Consider the following 22,243-nt stretch of genomic DNA (forward strand, 5'->3'; position numbering starts at 1 on the left):
ATGCTGTAAATTCAGCTTGGAGCAAAATTGTGCAAATAATCTTGGTTAGTAGAGAGAAATGATGACAGAAGAGGAGGTGTTCTTATCACCAGATGACATGTAGTGCTGAGAAGCTCTTTTGTATCTGCAGATTAAGCTTTGTCAACTGACATGTAAGAAACTGGGCCCCCAATGTGAGAAAACATTAAGGGAGTATGGCGGGGGAGAAGGCCTGTTTGATGCACCTGTATGGGGACAAAGTGTCCCAAAACAAACTGGTGAGTTGCAGTGACTTTACTTCCAATGAGGGGCATAATGCCTTGATCTAGGACTATGAGGTTTTTAGCGCTAAATTCTCACAGCCCAAGAATACAGCACACAAAGTTTATGGAAGAACCCCTCGTGGACTTGAATGGTTGACAGTTTTTGCAGGTCATTTTGTCTATAAACCACTTTTTCATATCTCATATATAATGTGGCAGCACCTGTAAAAAACGATGACTACTAAGAAGAGTTTTTTGGAATCTGGACATAAATCAATTTTACTCATTAGTGGGTTATACTTGATGGTTTTTTAACACAATGACAGACTTAGGAGGTGGGGGAGGCACATAAAAAAACTCAAACCCAGAGAGCCAACTTAGTACTGAAGTACCCCAGTATCTGCGTGGGTATAAAGCACGTGTATTTAGATCTGGGAATCGGTTTAGGTATGTCTCTTGATAGATGGTGGCTACCTGGCGAGAGCGGCCTGCAGCTCTTCTTCCTTTTTGGCCAGCTGCATCTTTAGTTCAGCAATCTGCGCCTGCAGGTCTGCAATCTGCTCATGTAGATCACTGGACTCCCCCTCCAACTTCCTCTTCATTTTCTCCAGTTCTTGTCTGCCCTTTTCCTCTTTCTTCAGTCGCACTGAAAAAATAAGGATTCATGTCAGGGAAGTAGGTCAGCTCAAGGATTCTTGAAGTAATCCTGAATAAAGCTACAGAAGATGCAAATCCACTGAAGCCACTGTACCTCTCTCTGAGGTTACATACTTAGTTATGTCACGGTTTTTTTCCATAGTGACATGCTAGTGCTTTGCTGCTTGAATATGGCCACTCATAAACCAAACCTCTCCGATCCAAGTATTACCTATTTTCTTGGCCTTATTTTTATATATATGACTATTTTCTTTTCTGTGATCATACAAAATAGGAGATATGTTCTCTTCCTGCTTCACAGCTTTTGCAGACTATATCTATTCCTCAAATAAAAAATAAAATTACTTAACTCATTCACCTTTTTCTTGATACAGAAAATATACTTGTAATAAATATAAAAATATTGTAATACACTGATGTAAATGGCCTCAGCATAAGGAACCTGGAAAACACCAGCAAACATGCACATACAAAACAATTAGAATGACATTTGTGCAGATTTAAAAAAAACTCATGTTTTTTATTAAAATACAATTGCTGTGTGATTGATTACAGAATTCCTTGTTTCAGTTTTTCCAGACTGACTGCTTTCAAATAAAACCCTGATGATGGATGCACCCCCTCTTGTCTTTTTTAAAGCTGTCTTTTTAACATGTACCAAGTAAAAATTTATTTTAAATGTTTTTGGTTTTAAATACCTTCCAGTTCTGAAATCATAGATTCATGTTTGTTCTTCAACTTTGTAAGGTTTTTGGCTTTTTCTTCTTCTTCTGCAAGATTTGTTGTTAAATCACTTACTCTTTCTTCAAGGAGTTTTCTTTCCTTAAAAAAATGAGGTACAAGGCTAAAAACCCTAGGGTACTGTCATCTTAAATATCACATTTCCTGACAATGTGATCAATTATGAAGAGGATAAAAAATAGTGGATACTTTTTTTGAGACTAACTAGATTACTGATCTTAAATTTTTAATACTCCCTCTGCAAATGCTACTAAGTATTTGGGCCCTGAATGAGGAAAGCCCCTCTTCAAGCAGACTCAGACAATTATGTTCAATTTAACAAATTAAAAGCAGTCAGTTTTGGGCTCCATGGAATAAGTCTATTTTTGCTGAAGGCTAAGAAGGACTTTTTCTACAGATATTACTTTACCACTATGGGGCTTTTTTCCAAAAATATTTTTGCCACTGTAGGACCCAGCAAGCCAAAGAAATGTACAGTTTATATAATACTTTGGATGGTCTGAGATAAACATAGCAGAGTTGTCGAAAACCTGGTCCAGACACAATGAGCCATGGCCTGCTGTTAGTCTACATAGCTATGAGATTAGGAAGCCGTTTGTGTTGTTAAAGAAAAGATTTTTTCATCTTGCACAGATTTTTACAAAGTAGAAAACAGGACCCATAACACTAACTTTGGTTAGCTTGTTGTTCTGATCCTCCATTACAAGAATGTCATCTTCCATTTTCTTTATTCTGCCTTCTGCTGTTACTTTTTCAAGTTGTAGTTTTTGCCTTGCAGCTTCTTCTTCTTCCAGCTGGTCTTCAAGGTCCTTTTGGGGGAAAAGGAACCCAACAAAAAACCATGAACTCTAGAAATAATAGCATCTAGCTGTACCATTAAAGTCAGCCCAAGCTTATGTAGGTTCCATCACAAGCCTTTCTAGTGGCATGGAAGCAAAGATTTGGTTATCCAGGTATTGAGAAAAAAAATATTCAATTCAATACCTTAAATTCAGTTTGGGGACAGAATGTGAGTATATCTGGCATAAAGAATTAAATGTAAGTTGAAAACTACAGTATTCCTACTGCAGTGTAGCAGATACATGTTCTACAAAGTAGTATGGGGTAGCCATTGCTATAGGATCTGAAGGTGGCTTTTTCTTAGTGTTTTCAGTGAGGCAACATTTTTTTATGAGCTGAATGGAAGCATGGTACCAGCATTTGTTGTTGCATCTTTTTCTTCTCTGCTTGCAGCTGTTGACTCCGCTCCTCCTCCTCTTCAATCCTGGCCTCCATTTCATGCAAGATCTCCTCCAACTCTTGCTTCTTAGCAGCTAGACGGACTCTCATTTCTTCAGCTTCAGCATATAATTCGGTCTCAGCCTGAAGCTGCTCCTGAAGGAGATTTTTTTCTTCACAGAGCTACACAGATAAAACGGACACATAGTTACCACTTGGGTCACAAGTTACTGTTCTCTGTTTCTCCTAGATTGCCACAGCGTACAGGTGAGGGCACCGACAGGAAGTCTGGAGGTTCATTCCCATCGTGAATGGATTCAGGTCCATTTCTGTTAGTAGGATCAGAAGCATAAGGGAGAAAAACCCTTCACTGATCATTTGTGATATTTTCGTGGTACAGAAAAGGAGTGGTACAGAACTGCATGTCACCTGAGTGTGTTTCAGCTCCAGTTCTTTCAATTCACCCTCTGCTTTTTGTTGTCTTTCCTTAATTCTCTGTAGCTCTTCATCTTTGGCCTGCATTTCTTCTTCTTGGCGAGTGACTTGGAGCAGGGGCTTCACCTGAAAAACAAAATAGTGTAACTTTGCACTATCTGCTTTAGTGAATTCTTAACAAGGAGGCCTTAATGACAGTTCTACAGATGTCTCTGTCCTTTTATAGGTAGTGCCTAGATCCAACTAAATCACTTGCTGTTCAACTTCTCTATACCAATGAGTTTCAATAGCACTGCTGTAAGACCAGGTCAGTGTTAGGTTATTCATTTCTTAATTCTTTAAGTTACACCAATTCTTTGACTTGCAAATGGGACTTATGCAGAAAGGGGACAATTAAAATCAGTTCTGATGTGGACTTCTGGCATAGGCACCTCTTTGTTAAAAGCCGAACTGAGTTTCACAGACTCATTTATCAGTGTTGCTGGAGACCCATCATGTGAAAGGGTCAAATTGTTTAAAAAACCTCATATCTGCCCTGCTTACTTAAGATGCACAGTGGCCATACCTGCATGCATAAAAAGGCAACTTATACATGCAGATGGACCACTTGCACATGCCATTATCTTTTTCTTTGTGCAAAACAGGTTATTACTTAGGCATCCTTATGAACATGCAAAATTGAAGGCCACTTTTTGAAAACATAGACCTTTATTAGTAGTAATGAAGACTGAATTTAGCCTGATCACATAGCTCAGGGAAAGCCTCAGTGTTCCAGTTACCAAACCCCAGTGTCATCCTATACCCTCAGATATATATTTTTATGCCTGCAAGAATCTCAATTTACTTTCTTTTTTTCTCTGTAACAAACTCATTTCATGTTCTTACATGAAACAAAAGATCTAAGCTCTCTTTATGTCTTCTTGTGTGACTCATAGCTTAACTGCACTATGCACACTTATTTTCATTATCTGAATCAAGGTAGAAATAAATCCATATTTTTAGTAGTATTCCAAAAATACATTGGATGGTTTCCTGAATATGAGCATAATCCAAAACTCAATGAAGTCTTGCCATTGATTGGAAGTGACTTTGGAGTAGATCCTATGAGAGAAACTTTTCCTTGTCCTAACATGACTTAATGCATTATTTCTAATGTGAAATGCTAAAGAAGAATTCACTTAACAAGAATCACTCACTTTTGTGAACAGTCTCCACCACTGCCAGTTCCTCAGCTTCAGATAAGCAGCACAGTTTCTCTGAATGACCTTCATTGCTGTCAACTGCTGCTGTCTCTTGGCAAAGGCTCTATGGTTAAAGACAAAATAACTTTTTACAACTGATCTGATGGGACTGAGTGAAATTGTCTGCAGGATACACTTAATTCAAATGAAGCAACCTCAGAATGTGAGTCTCTTGATTCTGTGGCAATGTTTGAAATGTCTGCTGCAAATTTTTCTGTCACTTAAAAAGCATATCTGATTTGTGGTTCCCACAGTTTTTATTTTTATAGATTTCATAGACATTAGGGCTGGAAGGCACCTTGCGAGATTATTGGGTCCAGTCCCCAAGGGGCAAGAAGTCAGTGGGGGTCAGATCACCCCAGCAAGATAAGCAACCAAGCATTTCTTAAAGGCACCACGTCTGGGGGGAGTCTATTCTAGACTCTGGAGACTCGGACGGTAAAGAAGTTTTTCTTTTATGTCCAGCCTAAAACAGTCTTCCAGCAGTTTATGACCATTAGATCTTGTCTTCCTTTGACGTGCCCTGGTGAATAAATGTTCTCCCAGTTCATGATGCACATCCCTTATATATTTATAGGCTGCCACCTGAGCCTTCACTTCTCCAGGCTGACGAGTCCCATGCCTCTCAACTTCTCATAAGGCCTCTTCTCTTCAACTCTAATCATGTGTGTGGGCTCTTCTCTGGGCTCCCTCAATCTTCTCCACGTCCTTTCTAAAGTGTGGACCCAAGAAGTGGATGCAATCATCCAGCTACAGCCTCACCATGGCCAAGTAAAGTGGGAGGATGACTTCTTGGGTCTTGCTTGAGATGCATTGGTAGATGCAAGCCAGAGTTGTATTTGCTTTGCTGGCTGCAGCATCGCATTGGTGGTTCATGTTCATGTTGGGGTCAATCATGACACCTAAGTTTCTTTTGGTCATGGTGCTAGTGAATGTAGCACTGTCGAGCCTATAAGTATGACATGGGTTTTATCTCCCGAGGGTTTTTTTCTCCTTGCATTTCTCTGTGTTGAATGTCATCAGGTTTTGATTCACCCACCTTGTGAGTCTGTCCAGGTACCACCTGAATTACATGCCTATCCTCTAGCGCTACCACATTTCCCCATAATTTGGTGTTGTCTGCAAATGTAGCCAGTCCACTTCTAACATCCAGATCGTTTATGAAATGGTTGAATTATATGATGGTCTAATTTATGATGGTCTAATTACAGAAGTGGGCTCAAGCCACCAACAATGGACCTAGTTTGGGAGATGGACATTTCCAGCGTACAAGTCCTCAGATCTAGACTGTGTGTTCAATTTCAACATTTAATCATACTATATTGAAAATTGTTTGTTCAGTAGTATGAGGTGAATATAGGGGAAGATGAATTTATTTGTGAATCTAGGGGAAGGGTCATTACTGCTAAAGTTTTTATGGTTGGTTTTAAGCTCCTAGACTGCTCAGAAGGCTCAAATTAATTAGGAAAAAAAGCCAGGTGATTCAAATGTTTGGTGCTTCAAGCTCAAGGTATAGAATGGTAGGTTCAATATTTTATATCAGGAGCTGTATTGTTTGTACTGTGGCAGCACTTAAAATCCAGTTATAGATAAGGATTCCCAGGTGCTAGATGCTGTACAAACACATTCAGATCCCCAGGTGTTGAATGCTGTACAAACACATTCAGATCCCCAGGTGTTGAATGCTGTACAAACACATTCAGATCCCCAGGTGTTGAATGCTGTACAAACACATTCCAAGGAGATAGTCCTTCCTCCAAATAGCTTGATGTCTAAGTAGATTTACCATGCTATTCATCTATTAGGAACAAGACAAGATTCCTCTTACATGTAAATGAAACATGTAATGCATTAGGTACTACTGAAATGGAAACCACATGCAGCATTAACAAATCCTCAATTGTAATGCAAACAACTACATACTTCAGTACAGATATAGATTATTGCCACAGACATTATTTTGTTGCTGAGGAAAGGGGCTTACTTTCTTGCCAGGTAGCCTCGGCATTGAGCCTGGAAAGCAATAATGATATCTGTGATCTTCAAATCTCTCTCCTCTTCCAGATGAGCCAGCACACCAGTTCTGAAGAAGATTTTACTTTGTCCAATTCTGAACAAGTTGGGATCAAGTTCTAATGCTTTAATCTGTAGGGAGAGGAATAAAAACATTGCATTGATTCTGTTGTTACAGTAGAGTCTCAAAATATCTTTTGACAGAATACTCTTTATACTGTTTTCAGGGAAGTAACCATTTCCATGTAAAATGTATGTCCTGACTTTGCTTACCATCAGTATGCAGGCCTGTTTTCCATCCATAAATCCTTTAGGAATAGCACTTGCAGCAAGAATTTCATATCTGTAAACAAAGGTGGTAGAGAAGTTAAAAACAGATTACTTAGCACAGATCTGATCTGATTTTCAGTCAACCCAAATGCTGACGACAGCATCTGAAACGTAATTTATAATATAGGTGTCCTACCGCTGGCGGAATTCCTGGAAGACAATTCTGTTGGGGAATCCCTGTCGGCAGATACGAATGCCTTCCAAGACACCATTGCATCGCAACTGCTCCAACACTAAATGGGCATCCAGTTTGCCAGCCTGTGAAATGAGGGCATTTTACAGTTATAGCACACAAAGTAACTGAGAAAAGAAGGTAAACATTCAGACGGGATATGTGCAGTGGCAGACATTGCTCTGGCATTTACTTTGTTATTATAACAACAAGTCAAATTTTACAAAATTAATGTAGCATATTCCAAATTTGAAAACTTCAGCATTGTTATTTACCCTTTTTTCATGATTTGGAATGATACAACGGACAAAGTTTGGATTCGTGTTTCTTAGGGTGGTCATCAACTTAGTCAGCTGCTCCTTGTACAGTTGCCCAACAGTACGGAACATGCCCTTCTTGGCTTTTGAAGCACTAGGAAGGGTACTTTCAGTCACCTTTGCCATCTGGTCCAGCCCCACTATACGGTCAACTGAAATGAAAAAGCAAATATGAACAGAACCTCTCGCATGAACTGTCTTCAAAGTTCATTATTTCTGACACTAGCTGTTCTGCATGTTCGGTTAAGATCTAACATAAAGTAAAAATATAGTATTTTGATGGCACTACAAAAATGAGAATTAGCAATAGTAGTAACTGCAGTAGAAAAGATTATAATCATAAGACCTATTTAGTGAGCCGCTTCTGTGTCAGCACTGAAAATGTAGTAGTTGTCAGTACCAGACAACAGAAAAAAGTGCTTCTGAATGGAGAGTCAATGTAGAGGAGGCGTAACTACTTCAGTCTTATCTAATTGATTATGTCTCACAAGGCCTATATGTCAAGAAACCGGTTGTCCAGTGAGTCAATGCCAGAATGAGGAAATTAGCCATACTCTTGACTCCCACCCTGGTGTACTTATGTAACCTAGTCGCGTTCCACTCCTCTCCCCCACCCTGGATTGTTAGTCCCTCGCTCGGGCGCTTTGTATTTCCATCTCAACATTGTCATCTTTTTCCTGGATTCCCCAACCAAAACATCCACTGAGCCATACTCCTTCAAAACCTTCAGAGTCATCTCCCCTGAAAATCCAAAAGTTCTTTCCTACGCCAGTCAGAAAAACCCCCAGGGTTCTGCTATTTACATATTATTGCTGTTTAATAATAATACATTCAAATCTTATATTTGTGTAATTTGTTTGGTTTTAAAGTACTATGTAGTCTTTCTCTCTCACACACACATACACACGTTCTTCCTTGGCCCACTCAAATGTAGTTTAAACTTTACTTCAGTGGCGGTGACCACACAGATTGCACACAATCATTTTTAAACAGCAAAAATAACTTAAATTGAATAAACTGCCCAATGTGATATACTCAGCAACACTTGAATGCTGTATCTTCATCTTGATATTTTTAAATGTTATTTTTAAGGAAGAAGTTGATTGGTTTCTGTTTAAAATACTTTCCACAAGGAGTTTATTTTGTAGAATTTTAAAAGGTTGGGGAATAGGATGTTAATGGCTTGGTAACTTCTATCCTTTGTATTTTATTGCCTTGTCCTGTACCTGGGATGAAAAGCAATCAGAATTGTTTTCCAAAGAATGATCCTTAGCCATCCATAACATATTACAAGTTTAGAATTCAGATTCATACCATCTTTCCAAAGATCTGCTACAAATTTGTCCGAAGACTGGTTGAGCAAAGAAGTCACATTGTCATTTAATGGATCCATGTTCTTCGTAAGCCAGGCACTCGCATCGTAGTTAACCTTTAGAAAATATCACTGATTTAGAAACCTATGCTCAGTGAAAAATTTCAGTAGTGATGGTCTTGATCCTGATTTGGCACTCCTGCAACTCAGCTAATGAAAAACAAAAACAACATGAAATGCCTACTATACATGAGATAGGCTTTTCAGGGTGCCAGTCCTGCAGCCGTATTCCTATCAGGGAATCTCTACTATTTTGTGATTTTCAGAGTACTCACCACTGAATAATTCTGCTCTTATGGGTTTCGTTGTTGCCTTAACTTCAGCTGAGTTAGGGCAACAGGGAATGTTTAAGAAAATACCAGTCTCTATGCTACTTTTTACTCCAGCTACTGTAAATCAATTCAAGGACTTTGATTCCATTTCTTGCCAATCTTTTTAATCTTGGGTGTATTTTTTACCACTTAAGCATCAGAATTAAAAGCTGTAATAGTGAAATAGTTTAGTCTTATCCAATACCTTTCCTGCATAGTGGATTATGGAGAACTCTGTTTTATCCTTGAGTTGTTTGGGTTTCTGGAATTTGGTATGGTTGCCTTGTTCTTGACACAGTTTCTCTACAAAGGATGTGTCTGTGGCTTTGGGGAACCAGCACTCTTCATCCAGGAGAGCCAGGACACCAGGAGGGTTGTTCTATAAAGCGAGCAGCAGTATATCAGCATAAACAAGTCAATCATTGCAATAAAATAACTCCATTTTCTATTTCCTCCATGTTCTTAAACCGGCCATACAGCAATGGATTCCCCCAAATCTTATACAAGCTGCTTGTTGGATTGCATTAATCCCCTAAGCTGCTGTGACAGAGCAGCTGAGGTGCTCTGTCTCTTTAAGGGCTGGAGCAGGCAGCCAGCAGGTGCCTGATTAGGGTGGCCATTTTGATATCCAGCTCTCAAGGCTGGAGCAGCAGTTTACTGCCAGTCAGCAAGGGAGAAACATCATCTGGTTGAGTTACTGCTCCAGGAACAGCTTGGAGGTAAGGGAAGGGACTATGGGGATGGCTGGAAGCCCCTGGTCCTGGGCATGACCTAAAACTGGGGGGTAGAGAGGCTTGGTGGGACTGCCTGTGGCAGCACAGTGTCTCTAAATACCAGGACCACAAACCTCCCCAGTGAAAGGCAGGTCAGGGAGCCTTAATAACTCTAGTCCCCACCCCCTGGTGGGTAGTATGTGAGCAGAGGGGGATGGGGCCAGTTGAAGTTCCTGAGCCCTAAAGGGGTGGAGGACCCTGGTGAGGTGGGCCAGGTATGCTGTGAGAAGGCACCTGAGTCTGCAGGGGTGGAGGACCCCAAGCCTTAATGAGAGAGCAGAGTGGTAACTCCAACGAGGGGGCAAAGCCCTAGTGAGAGGGCAGAGAGGGAGCCCCAAGGAAGGGGCAAGAATAACATGAAGCCCAGTGAGGGGCTAGGGGTGAAGTTGGCCCAGCGTTTGATAAGTGACCAGCCACTACTCAGATGAGGGTCATGGGAGAGACCCAAAAGGCTGTGCCAGGGCTGGCCAAGGGGAGAAGAGTTAAGCCTGATGGTTATGCATGGGAGCAAAGGCAGTGTGAAAGAGTCCCAGGGTGGGTGGTGTGGAAAAAGCCTGCTGAGAGCAGGTGCAGTGGAAGAGGCCCTAATGAGAGAGAGGTGATATAAGTGTGGCCCAGAACAGGGTGGTAAGTCAGAGACCTAACTCTGTACTGAGTCTGGCCCAGCCTCAAGCTGGAGTACTACCAGAATGAGTGTGTTATCTGCACGGCATGGGAGGTCGTAAAAGGAGAGGTTGGAGCATGTACATATCACCCTCTAACAATGGGTGCTCAATGGGCACTCTCCTGCCTAATTAACACCTCAATTAAATTACAACAAGGCATGGCACGCAAGCAAGGTAGGCAGTTTGCCCATAGACAGGAGGCGGGTCGAGATTGAGATCAGGCCTGGAAGTTTGCCTCATCACCACTGTCTATACAGGATCTCTCCAATACACATGGAAACTTACTGGTCTTTCAATCAGCTCAATGCAGGGTTGCAGATCAAGGCCAAAATCAATGAAATTCCATTCAATACCCTCACGCTGATATTCCTCTTGCTCCAGTATGAACATTGTATGATTGAAAAGCTGCTGAAGTTTCTCATTAGTGTAATTGATGCACAACTGCTCAAAAGAATTGATCTGAAAACAGGGCAAAAGGATCAAATTACTAACCTTAAAAAGATTGTACAAATTATTCAAATTGTACATATAAAAAGAATGTGGAATCTTTTATTTTGTTTCCTAACAATGATCATTCAGTTAGCAGCAGAATTAAATTCTAGTAACCTGGTCTGGGCTTTCTCTGGAAAAAAAATGTCATTAACCTGTTATTCAGTAGGTTAACCATGAACAATTAAGTGTGCGTGTGTTTTTGTTTGTTTGTTTGTTTGCTCCCCAATTCTGGATGTAATTGTCAGCATTTCTATATGTATAGTTCTTTATCACTAAAAAAGCAAAAGTCTGTTCTCTCCCTATGTCTATATACCCAAACTAGGTGCTTACAAATGCCAAGTGCTAAGTGTCTTCCCAGCCCATACAGATCTATCATGCTAGCTAAAATCTCAGTCTTCTACTGACAATGGAAGAGGTGATGAAAGCCAATGGACTCATTGACCCTGTAGGGGTCTTGTCCACTTGGTTCTCAGTGTAGGATCAGCCTCTCAGACATTTAGAAAAACAGGGAGAAATAAATTAACTAAGTGAACAGACTGAATAGACAATGAACATGAAGTTAAAGAGTTCCCCTTGTGTCCAACAGTGCATACCTCAAAAATCTCAAATCCAGCAATATCAAGGATGCCCAAGAAGGAAGCTCCTTGTCTTTTTGTTTTATCCAGAGCTTTGTTTACACGAGCAAGAATCCAACGGAAAAGACGTTCATATTTTGCCTTGGCTAAAGCCTCCACTGCAAAATCTGCCTGTTAGGGGGAAGGTGAGAAAATGAAATGAATGAAGCAATCAAAACCAGATGCTGATTTCTGAATGAACAATAATTGGGGCAGGGAGAGGGCTGTCCTTTCAAATATCATCGTTTTTAAAAAACAAACATTGGTATCATTCAACAAATCAATACCTGCTCTTTGGTCTGAGCTTTCTGAACAACATCTCGTCCAACTTTGATGCGTGGTGTGAGGATTGCCCTCGTGAAATCTGTCACGTTAATACCCATCAAGTGGCATACTTTTTGGGCAGCTACAATGAAAAGAGCAAAATTTCATTTCACAATGCATTTTCTTCTTGCTGGGTTAACAAATATGAAATGCTAGCAGTATAACCAGTATGTAACTAATTAATCCTTTCCATTACAATATCTCCATTATGAATGTGCAAAAGTGATTCCACAGGTATCCTTCACAATACCAGAAATACACGGATTATTTTGCAATTTCTGAACTCAAGATCACTAGGTAAGATGAACATTAATTTGGCTGATTTTAAAGCATGGAATCTCTCAATAACTAATGCATCAGTGGAAGTCATAAATGAAATTGATAAGAAATGCATTTACTTAATATTCATTTTATTGACAATCAAAGAAAAAATATACCAGTGTTGTCTGGCATAGAAGCTTGATCTGTATTCCTCTCTTTCTTGAAAACAATATTGCCCAATTGCAGGACAGATGAAACCACTTTCAGCATAGCTGCAAGATAAATATTGAAAATTTAAAGAGTAGAAGATTGGGACATAGTTCCAACAATATAAGCACTAGACATAAAACCAAAACAGACTCTGAGCTATTTTGTAAGGCAGGCCACATTTTAACTAAGATTATATCCCATGGACTTTCTCTTTCAGAATAATATGGGGAAAACACCAAATGTATGGTTAAGGCAAGTAACTAAATAGAGAAGTAATGTTATGAACACGAATGGTATGTGCCCCCAGCAGCTGTGGGGGGCACGGCGGCGGTGGCGGGAGTGGGAGCATGGCGGTGAGCAGGGAGCTTCTGCAGAGGCTGCCAGCACTGCTGGTGGTGGGAGGTGGCGAGTAGGGGTTGGTGACCACCCGCAGGCGCCGCTGGCAGTGTTGTTGTCTGCCAGCAGGGATTGCTGACCGCCTACAAACTGTGTCGGCAGGGGGGTGGTGAGTGGCAACTGCCTGCAGACACTGCTGGCAGTGCCTTTTTGCAGAGGATGCACTGCCACGCTCAGGGGGTGCACGTGCACCTGCATGCACCCCCTACACATTGCCCCTGGCTATGAAAATAGTTAATACATCTGTAGATGACTTTGAACGTATTTTAACATCCAGAAACAAGGAATAGCATCCAGAACCATTTGATCAGTCGGCTATCAGTGGACCTTTCTGGTAGTAATCTTGCACAGTTTAGAAATGTACAGTGTGTTACTCCATAGTAACAGTCTTAAACCTTTAAAAATCAAAAGTATTTGGAAACTGTTTTCAGTGTAAAATATTTTTGTAGCAATTTATGACCCTAGTCTTAGAAAAACTTATGTACATGTTTAACTTTGCTTGTGCATGTCTTTTCAGGATCTCTGCATTAATATAACACTGCATTACATCATATATTAAAGTACACTGTCACTTCATAAACTGGGTTATATTTCAGGGAGATGATTCGTTTAATATGCTTGTATGGGAGAATATTGAGTCTTTAGCAGATTAATATCTTAAGGTTCAAAACCAAGTGCTAACTCAGAAAATTCCATCAGTGTCAATGAGCATTACAAATATCAATCCCCCTCCTAAATTTGAATGGAATTGGCTGAGGCCAGAACTTATGCCCCAATCCAGCAAGATGCAACATTCTCTCTCAACAGGGTTATCATCTTCAATTACTGATTAAGCCAATGGAAGCTAATGATACTCTGCACTTCATAGTACCCACAGACTCGGTTTTGATTGATATGGTCAACTGACAAGATCCTCATTGTTCTGGCCAGTAGGTGTCACCTCAAGCATGAACATTCAGACAATCAGGAGACACACACACGCACATACACACACTCAAAAATAGTTCATATGAATAGCAAGAGTTGCTAGAGTTATTCAATTCACATCTGCGAGGCATATATTCTGAAATCAGTTCTAAGTTGTTTTCCTCTGCCCTGAATCTACAAATGTACATACTAACTGTTCAGAACAGGTCCATTACTTTTAGAATTAAATCATAACTTTTTGCAACTTTCTTCTTGGTCATCATTCTTAGAAAACACCTAAAATTAGCTTTAAATGGTCATTAATACTGTTGGAGCTTGCTTGAACTCAGCCACCTGTACTGAGCATGTATGTAGTCTTTTGGCAAGAATGCTTAAGAAGTCTCTCATTTAATAGCCATGTGTTACTTTTCAAAGGGCTAACTGTTATAATACTAGTGCATGCTGACAACTGTACTGATGGTCTGGAATTCACAAGGGTTTGGAATGCATGTGATGTTCCTTCTACAAGCAGCTTTCCTGGGACTCATAATTTATAAGATTGGAAAAAAAAAAAACACTTTGTAATTAATCACTAAAACAGACAGAAAACATTTGTAGAAATTATTTCAGTTCAGCCACATTTAAATTACTACACTGCACTGTTCAGTATATTTGGTACTTATTTTGTGCATCATAAAGAACTAGAACATCAGAGTTATTGGCTCAAATTCTAATGCACATAGTAAATTTTCAACATTTTACAACTGAATGATAAGCCAGGCTCTTGCCAATTTAAGCCTAGGATTTTCAAAGATGTGCCATGTTTGCCTCACTCTGATCCTTTTCGGTGGGGGTGGGTGATACCAGTACCCCTTTTAACTTGTTGCCTGGGGCAGATGCTCCTTTCTCCCACCCCTCGTTACACTACTGCCAATTTTTCTTGGTGCTATACATTGATGCTGTAGGTCATTTACTTGATTTACAGCTTACTACCAATTCTTACCAGTCTGCTCCTCTTCACTGAAACCCATAATTGTCATGGCTTCCAAGGTTTCTTGGAACATCTCATCATCTTGCTGAGAAGGAATAGGCACATGGCCATTAGATAAAAACGTATAGTTGTTGAAACCTTCAAGCAATAATTCACCTAAAAGTTGGAAGAAAAATGATTTTAAAGGGTACGAAAAAAGAAAATTAAAAAAAAAAAACAACCCAACAACTAGAATGCTAGTGAATGGTGTCAGCTTTGATTCACCAGAGCGTTCAGTCTGGTTAAGTCTTCAATTCTCTGGACAATTAAGTCTTTTTCATTGATCCAACAAAGACAAAAATCAGTGATCTGGCCAACTGAGGTCTCCCTTCATTTAAGGGATGTTGGCTGTACTTGAATGACAGACTACATTTTCAAAATTGACTAGTGATTTTTGGATGCCTCAAGTTTTTATGTGCCTACGCTTAGGAGTAATTTTTGAACAATGTAAGCTGATAGTTGCCTATAAGAGTGGGAGGCCTAAAGCCTACTTATATCCTAGCAACCCTTAGCTGCTGGAATGAACCTTATAGCTTCATTTACATCACATGCTATAAGGCGCTTTGCACTCTGCAGACAGTCTAGGTTCTCATCAAGCTTTTTTTCCTTTGATGCATTTTCTGATGAAAATTCCACAATTTTATTTAGCCGTTTTATCCCTAGGAATTTGTACCTTCCTTGCTTCCCTCTGGGGTAACTGTTGAACTGCAAACCACCAGTAATGAACAGATGCACATAAAATGAGGCATTTTCTATAAATTTAATATGAGTGGAATTGTTTAGATTAGCCAAGGAAATAGTTATGCATAGCAAGGACTGAGTGACATTACAAATGGAGGAATTAAGATCAGTCATCTAACGAGTCATTAGCAACTAAGCTCAGATTGTCCAATTTAAACTAAGATCATTAGCAAGAAACTTACTTTTCATTTGTTCAGAAGCTCCCGCGATCAAGTAGTAAAAGATATGAAACGTCCGCTCATCTCTAGCCTGGCGAATAGCACGGGACTTTTCCAGCAAATCTATTTGTCATTTATGTTAAAGAAAATCTGAACGGTATATTTCAATTAGCACATCCTCATAAAACCCCCTGTAGTAGCACCTTTAGGAGCACCTGTCAGATATTTGTTGTCTCTGACTAACATCAAAATACATTTGCTTCAGCAGTCACTTAATACCGGGCACAATGCTTATTGCTTAGTTGTATCATTCACAGTACAGTATTACTACCATTGGGTAATACTGTGTTTAGTTAGTACAACAATCCCATATCACATCTTTTACTATATGATAAATGCTGTTAATTTAGTTGGTAGATGTTACAGCTAGACCTAAGTATTTTCAGAATTATGTCTATGTAAATGGGTAATATGATACCTGAAAGGTCATGCTGTGATATCCTCCTTCAAGTGAAACACGTTGCAGAATCATATCCTAGTTTTCTTTTTCAGCATCAACTCCTGTGTCTAGTCATCCTAACACCTCCCCAGAAGTATCACTTTCTAGACCAGCGTTTTAGATATACAAGTAAAATATATTGTTCATTACCTTTAAATGATTACCCAACCTGCTAAAATTAGAGCTGGCAATAATATAAATATGCCTCCCCATTCTGCAAGCATTTCATTGTAAAAAATGGTGCCATATCAATGCTTTTAAGTTCTTCATCTTGCATCCTGGCCCTCAGTGGGAACAGAACTTAGTTCTTAGTTCTTAAACCATAATTTTTCAAGCTGCCAACATTTTCTCTGTCCTTCAGTATAACTTGCCTCAGAAACAAGGAGAAGAAAGCTGTGTCAAATAAACTGTTTCAGCTTTGTGAAATGCTGTTGATTCTATATTGGACAGAGAAACTCATTCTCTAGAGCCTGTGATAAATCTTCATTTATTGGATTGAATATACTGCAAAGAAAAGGAGCAAAGCACTTAAGAATCTAACCATGTATTTGTTTTTCCTTTAAAACAAAACAGTTTCTCATAAGCATAAGGAAAGAGAGAGGCCACCACACTTTGGAAACAAACCTGTGTTATGTTACATTTTGTTGAAAATGTTTACATGTTTTTCCTGAAAAATACACTGAGCTTATTGGCATATAGTGCAGCATTCAGTGTGGGTCATTTGAAATGGAGAATAGAAGAAGAGATATGTGGGAGGTCTGAAGCATCCAGCCCTCAAAAACTGTTTGCAAATGTCCAGTGTTTGGTGCAATCTAGTGCTTTCCAGGGACAAAATGTTTGCGTCTTTCTAGTGCTGCTCTGAGAACCAAGGACAAAGCAGCCCTGACAAGCTTTTTTTTGCAGCACACACACAGAAAAGGAAGATTGTCCAAGACAGGAAATCTTGCCTGATAGATATATGAGACATAATAGTGCTTGCATACTCTAATTTCTCTGAAGAAAAAGTAAAGCCATCATATCAGGTACTATTTGCTTTGGGATAGGATGTGGGGATCAGTGCCTCAGTTGTGGACTGGTACCTTGCTAGACTAGGCATTATATGAATTGCCTCCATAATGGACTATAATCTGTGATTTCTTTGAATCTATCTATTTGTTACCTGGCCTCGCCACCATGGTACCTAGACATTTCAAAAATAGCACTGAGAAGCTGGGAAATATTAGCTCTGTTCTAGATATGGGAAACTAAGACACAGGGAGATGAAGCTACCTGCCTGAGGACACATTGAGGCACAGCTAAAAGTGAATGTATGGCTCCCAAATCCAAGTGTGGTCTTAACTAGGGTGACCATAATAATATTAGGGAAATCTGGAATGGGAGCCATGCATGCATGTACTGCCCCCTCCTCCCCACAATGCATCCCAGGAGCAGGGCTAATCAGAAAAACACTACGTGTACACACATGTGCGCACGTGCACATATGCACCTTCCCAACCCTGTGGCTCCCAGGAGTCCTGACGGCGGAGCAGAACAATTAGGAGGCCTACGGCTGGACCTGGCTAATTGCAGCCCCTGTCCACCCCACCACCAGTCAGCTGGGATCACCGTGCATAGCCTAGGCCTCAGTAGAAGCCGCAGCAGCAAGACGCATCCTGGCTCACCTATGCAGGTGCTCAAGCCCCAGCCCTGGCCCCCTTTCCTGGCCTGCCCTGCCCTGCCCTGCCCCACCTCAGCTGATCCCCATTTCAGGCAGAAGTGGTGCCCAGGCCCCTCCATCCCTCCACTTCCACCTAGCAGGAGCCCAGCTGGGCAGTGCAGGCAGCAGCAAACAAATCCAGGATTTTAGCTTCAATTTACACCAATGGCTAGGAAGCCCAGATGGCTTGCAAAATTTGGGACTGACTGTCTTGGCCAATCTGGGACATATGGTCACCCTAGTCTTAACCCAAAGAACTCTCTTACTAATGTATTATATGCATTATCTGACTGGGACTCTGATTGGCCAGATTATGCTGTTAGTAATGGCAAAGCTTTGCATGGGGGCAGTCTGTCCTATAAGGAAGAAAATAGACCGTGATGAATCTGAACAGAATACATAAACATGAGAACAAGACAAACTGAGAAACTGGTATCAGCATAAATGGATCCACTTCCCTCCCTCTGTTTATACCAGCTGCAGTGGTATTTGCCTTTCTTAGACATGATGCAGAGCTTGTTTATACTACTCCCTTGCACTTGCCCTCATTACTTACCAGCACAGCTCACTGAAAAGGATACAAGTTTCTATGTTTGCTCCAACTATATAGCCAGTAACATCAAAGTTGATGCGGATGAACTTGCCCTATCAATGAGAAAAGGACACAGCTTGGACTGTTTCTTTGTTGTGTTGTTTAGCATATTTTAAAAGCCATGTTATGTCATGCAGCAAACCACTTGGGAGAGGGCTGAAGGAAAGTGCAGATTCTCTCTGCAGAGATTTGCCCCTGAAGGTTTCATCTGGACACCTTGAAAAAGAGAGATCACTCCCTGCTGGATCATACTCAGCAGCCAGTCCACTTATCACAGCAGCCTTGCATGTGGCTAAAGATCTTATATTTCTACCTTGCTTTATCCAGCACCAGTGATGTGACAGAATGACTTGGCCTGTTTTCACCTGTTTCCTGCCTTTCCCCCCCAAATCTGTGGCCTTATCCTTTCCTTTTTTGGGTTCTTGTGAAGAGGTATTTAGCAGAAATCATCGATTTGTTGGAATCTGGCAGGGCCATGCCATGAGTGCTTCCACTAGAGCCTCAATCTGGTGACCTCTGGCCTGTTAGCACCTATGCCACCCCAGCAGACCGAAAGGAGGCAGATTGAGATGACAATAATCTGGTCTGTTGTAAGTCTTGGCCATGTGGGAGAAGAATGTTTTTTTGCCTGAGGGTGGATGAGTGTGGGATTCCCTATCACTTTATAATTTGGTTTTCTTGTAAGTATTTACAGTATAAGGTATTTTGGTACCTATTATCTCAGGTCAATTGAAATAATAAAAACACATTGTGATGTGGAGTACATATCACAGCTCCGTGTCTGTGCCCAAACCAGAGAGTCTGTTAAAGTCTCACGATACAGAGTTCTGGTCCTTTACCTCAAGCTGTGCAGCTTGTATTTTAGCACTGGATGTCACTGGCTTACTCCCTGTTGTGTTGGCTAATTTGGCAGCTGTGATAATATTACATATACAGGGAGATTAGATTGGTCTGCCATGGAAACTATGAACAATTTTAAACCAAAGCAGCTTTGTGATTGGATGCTGTGCAGCTGAAGACTCAGGCAGAACCAGTCTCGGCAACAACCTCTTGCTGCTTCTACAAAAATTACTTGTTTTGGTGCAAGACAAAAGGACTCAGTCCTAAGCTTGACTAATGCTTTTGCCTAGCCTGGGATTGGTGGCTTGGTGTGGAGTCTTTCCACTGGGAAGAGCATTGAGCACAAAATATGTTCATCAAATAGTAATTTTACCCAAAAAAGCAGGTTGGGTAAACTTAAGTCATATATTTTCAACCAAATGTATATATACATATGCAAATATATATATAATGTTATATACAAGGCACTTTTAAAAATGAGTCTTAGGCTATCCTTCTTAGTTAAAGTCTTTCTATTGACTTTAGTGGGAGTTGGATTAAATCCCAAGAGCTCAAATATGGACAGTCAAGACCTTTCTGTTCTAGACACATGGGTAATTTAGACTGCCTAATAAGGCAACTTTGTTGCCAGCAAAGAGAAAGGACATGTATCAACAAACCAGAAATTTCTTCTGTAGCAGCAGAACATAGGATGTCCATGGACCTTTTACAGGCTGGACTAATTAAACCAACATTTAAAGGGATTTGAGGCTTGATATACAGAATGTATGCAGGAAGAATCAATTCTGCAATTGGCTCCATGTGAGTGAATCCTGGTACATGGATACAATTATGTTAAAGTTATTAGGTCAGCCAGTACAGACCCATTTACAAAACTGGGGATTAAGACTGCAGGACTTAGACTGCAATGTTTAAATAAATATAGCAGAGTCAAAAAATTTTTACAAAATTATATTTTTTCTTGTTAACATTTAATATTGAAACTAACATATTCTATAAGTGCAATTTTCAAAAGTGCTCAGTGTGCTTTAACTGCCCCATACTGAAGTCACATCACCAACAGCAGATTTAGGCAATGCTGAGAGCTTTTGAAAACAACATCGCAGTTTATACTGTTAAGTGCAAAATTTCTGATTATGTACCCTTTACTGTTCTGTAGTTATTAATTTCATGTGCTAACCACTCCTGCTACATAACCGGCATGCTTAAATACAGATCATCATCTTCTGTGAAGAAAAAGAAGTACAGATTTGGTTTGCAAATGTTCTGGAGGTGGATATTAAACCAACAAGCTCTGGTGGTTGCCTCTGGGAGGCCATGTGCATGTGCTGCTAAAACTTGTGGAGACAACAGCACAGCCAAGTTTGAGTTTGTTTTGTTCTCTTCTAAAAAGCCAAATTAATGATTCAGAGAGAAATACTAAACAATATGTTTAAGGGGGTAATTATGGGGAAATCTCTTTATGTAAAGACACTTATGGTAGAAGTATTGCAACCATCTGCACATTTTGTTTTTATAGGATGCCACTGACAAGTATTATACCACTCACAGACATATGCATGCACATGGAGAGCATTTCTGTTACTTACAAATCTGGAGGAGTTGTCATTCTTCACGGTTTTGGCATTTCCAAAAGCTTCAAGAATAGGGTTTGCCTGTAGAAGCTGTTTTTCCAGCTCACCCTAAAATTCATTCAGATTCAGTTAACCCTGAACTCAGTAATTATTTAACTGAAAAACAGAAACTGTGTACCCCAGAGAAAAAATCTCAAACGATGTTGATTGAAGCTTTTAAACACACTATTGCTTATTAATGCACTTAATGTGGGTTTGGTTCCATTGCTCTGTTAATCATTGTGTTTATACAATGGTGCAGTTCATTGTACTAATTAATATTCTATATACAAGACCTTTTCCCAGCAGTGTTGGTTGCTGCAGATCAAAGTCTGCTCATCTTTTTATCAGTACTTCTGGTTTGACTTAATGATAAGGGCCAGTCAGTGACAACTACATTTTTTTTTTTACTGTATTACAAGGAACAATGATGCCTCTAGAGGAACCCGCTGAGATATTTTTCCAAGTTAGTGTATTGAGGTCCTTTGATAGCAAATGATGATGTAATTAGAAAAAACTTGGCAAGAATAATTTTAATATAATGCAACACAAAGCTACACAGCAGATTTCACTGAGTCTATTAATAATGTTAAATGCAGGGCTATTTAGGTTGAATATGGAAATGCATTACTTTGTTTCAAAACAGAATAATGAATTCTCATGCAAACACACAAACACACTGTTATATTGTTAACTGTGAAGGTAATTGATAATTAAACAAGCCAAGCAATGAAAGCATGTATGCACTTAATAATCCTGCTCCTAGACCAAACAATGCTGAAAATAATAACTCTGTGATGTCAGAGATGCTATGTTCTCATTCTAAATCTATATTACTTTCATGTTCAAAATCTATATTAACTTTTGCTTTTTCTCCTGCAGTAATAGGCAACATTGTATAAAACTCAACTCAAATAAACAGTTCCCTAAAAGCAAAAAACTTTCTAAGTAGAAGAATAATAGGATTTTATTAACACCAATGAGAACGAGTAATTAAGGCAGAATTTGGACTGAGTTTAAGGGAAGCAATTTAGAAAATGACCATTTGCCAACAACAGAAAAATGCGGTCCATAAAAACGCTATTTATAAGGCCATTCTTGGTATAAAGCTACTGACTGTTGTTCTAAACACCACAGCAGACATTCTAGATATCTCACATTTTGTGTGAAAGTAAAGAAGCCTGACTGTAAAAAAAGTCAACTGATCATTATCTCCCTGCTAAATTCCTCTGTATGTACATGATAGGTGGAGAGAGGCAGGATTGCTGATTAGATAGTCAGTTTGTAGCTAATGGTCTAAACAAGGCTGCATTATGAAAATACCTATCTAGTGGCTGAAAGAGGAAGAGAGATTAGCAAATGAACAAGTTAACACAAGAACCTT

General features: G+C 39.9%; 1 protein-coding gene across 1 annotated transcript in view; it reads right to left on the minus strand.

Annotated features, from left to right (window-relative positions):
* Positions 1-22,243, minus strand: part of MYH11 (myosin heavy chain 11) — an 89,067-nt gene that overhangs the window by 21,925 nt on the left and 44,899 nt on the right. The window contains exons 6-25 of the mRNA XM_090024831.1: positions 20,836-20,928; positions 18,396-18,459; positions 15,644-15,742; positions 14,694-14,837; positions 12,355-12,450; positions 11,881-11,999; positions 11,573-11,725; positions 10,773-10,946; positions 9,255-9,428; positions 8,681-8,795; positions 7,325-7,518; positions 7,014-7,135; positions 6,821-6,890; positions 6,519-6,679; positions 4,490-4,598; positions 3,288-3,419; positions 2,835-3,041; positions 2,312-2,449; positions 1,598-1,721; positions 717-888 (exon numbers count right to left, since the gene is read on the minus strand). Coding sequence (XP_089880957.1) covers positions 717-888; positions 1,598-1,721; positions 2,312-2,449; positions 2,835-3,041; positions 3,288-3,419; positions 4,490-4,598; positions 6,519-6,679; positions 6,821-6,890; positions 7,014-7,135; positions 7,325-7,518; positions 8,681-8,795; positions 9,255-9,428; positions 10,773-10,946; positions 11,573-11,725; positions 11,881-11,999; positions 12,355-12,450; positions 14,694-14,837; positions 15,644-15,742; positions 18,396-18,459; positions 20,836-20,928 — 2,660 coding nt within the window. The remainder of the gene's footprint in view (positions 1-716; positions 889-1,597; positions 1,722-2,311; positions 2,450-2,834; positions 3,042-3,287; positions 3,420-4,489; positions 4,599-6,518; positions 6,680-6,820; positions 6,891-7,013; positions 7,136-7,324; positions 7,519-8,680; positions 8,796-9,254; positions 9,429-10,772; positions 10,947-11,572; positions 11,726-11,880; positions 12,000-12,354; positions 12,451-14,693; positions 14,838-15,643; positions 15,743-18,395; positions 18,460-20,835; positions 20,929-22,243) is intronic.

The sequence above is a fragment of the Crocodylus siamensis genome, chromosome 12 (genome assembly GCF_052110815.1).
Source record: "Crocodylus siamensis isolate JL-2025a chromosome 12, ASM5211081v1, whole genome shotgun sequence".
NCBI classification, from domain to species: domain Eukaryota; kingdom Metazoa; phylum Chordata; order Crocodylia; family Crocodylidae; genus Crocodylus; species Crocodylus siamensis.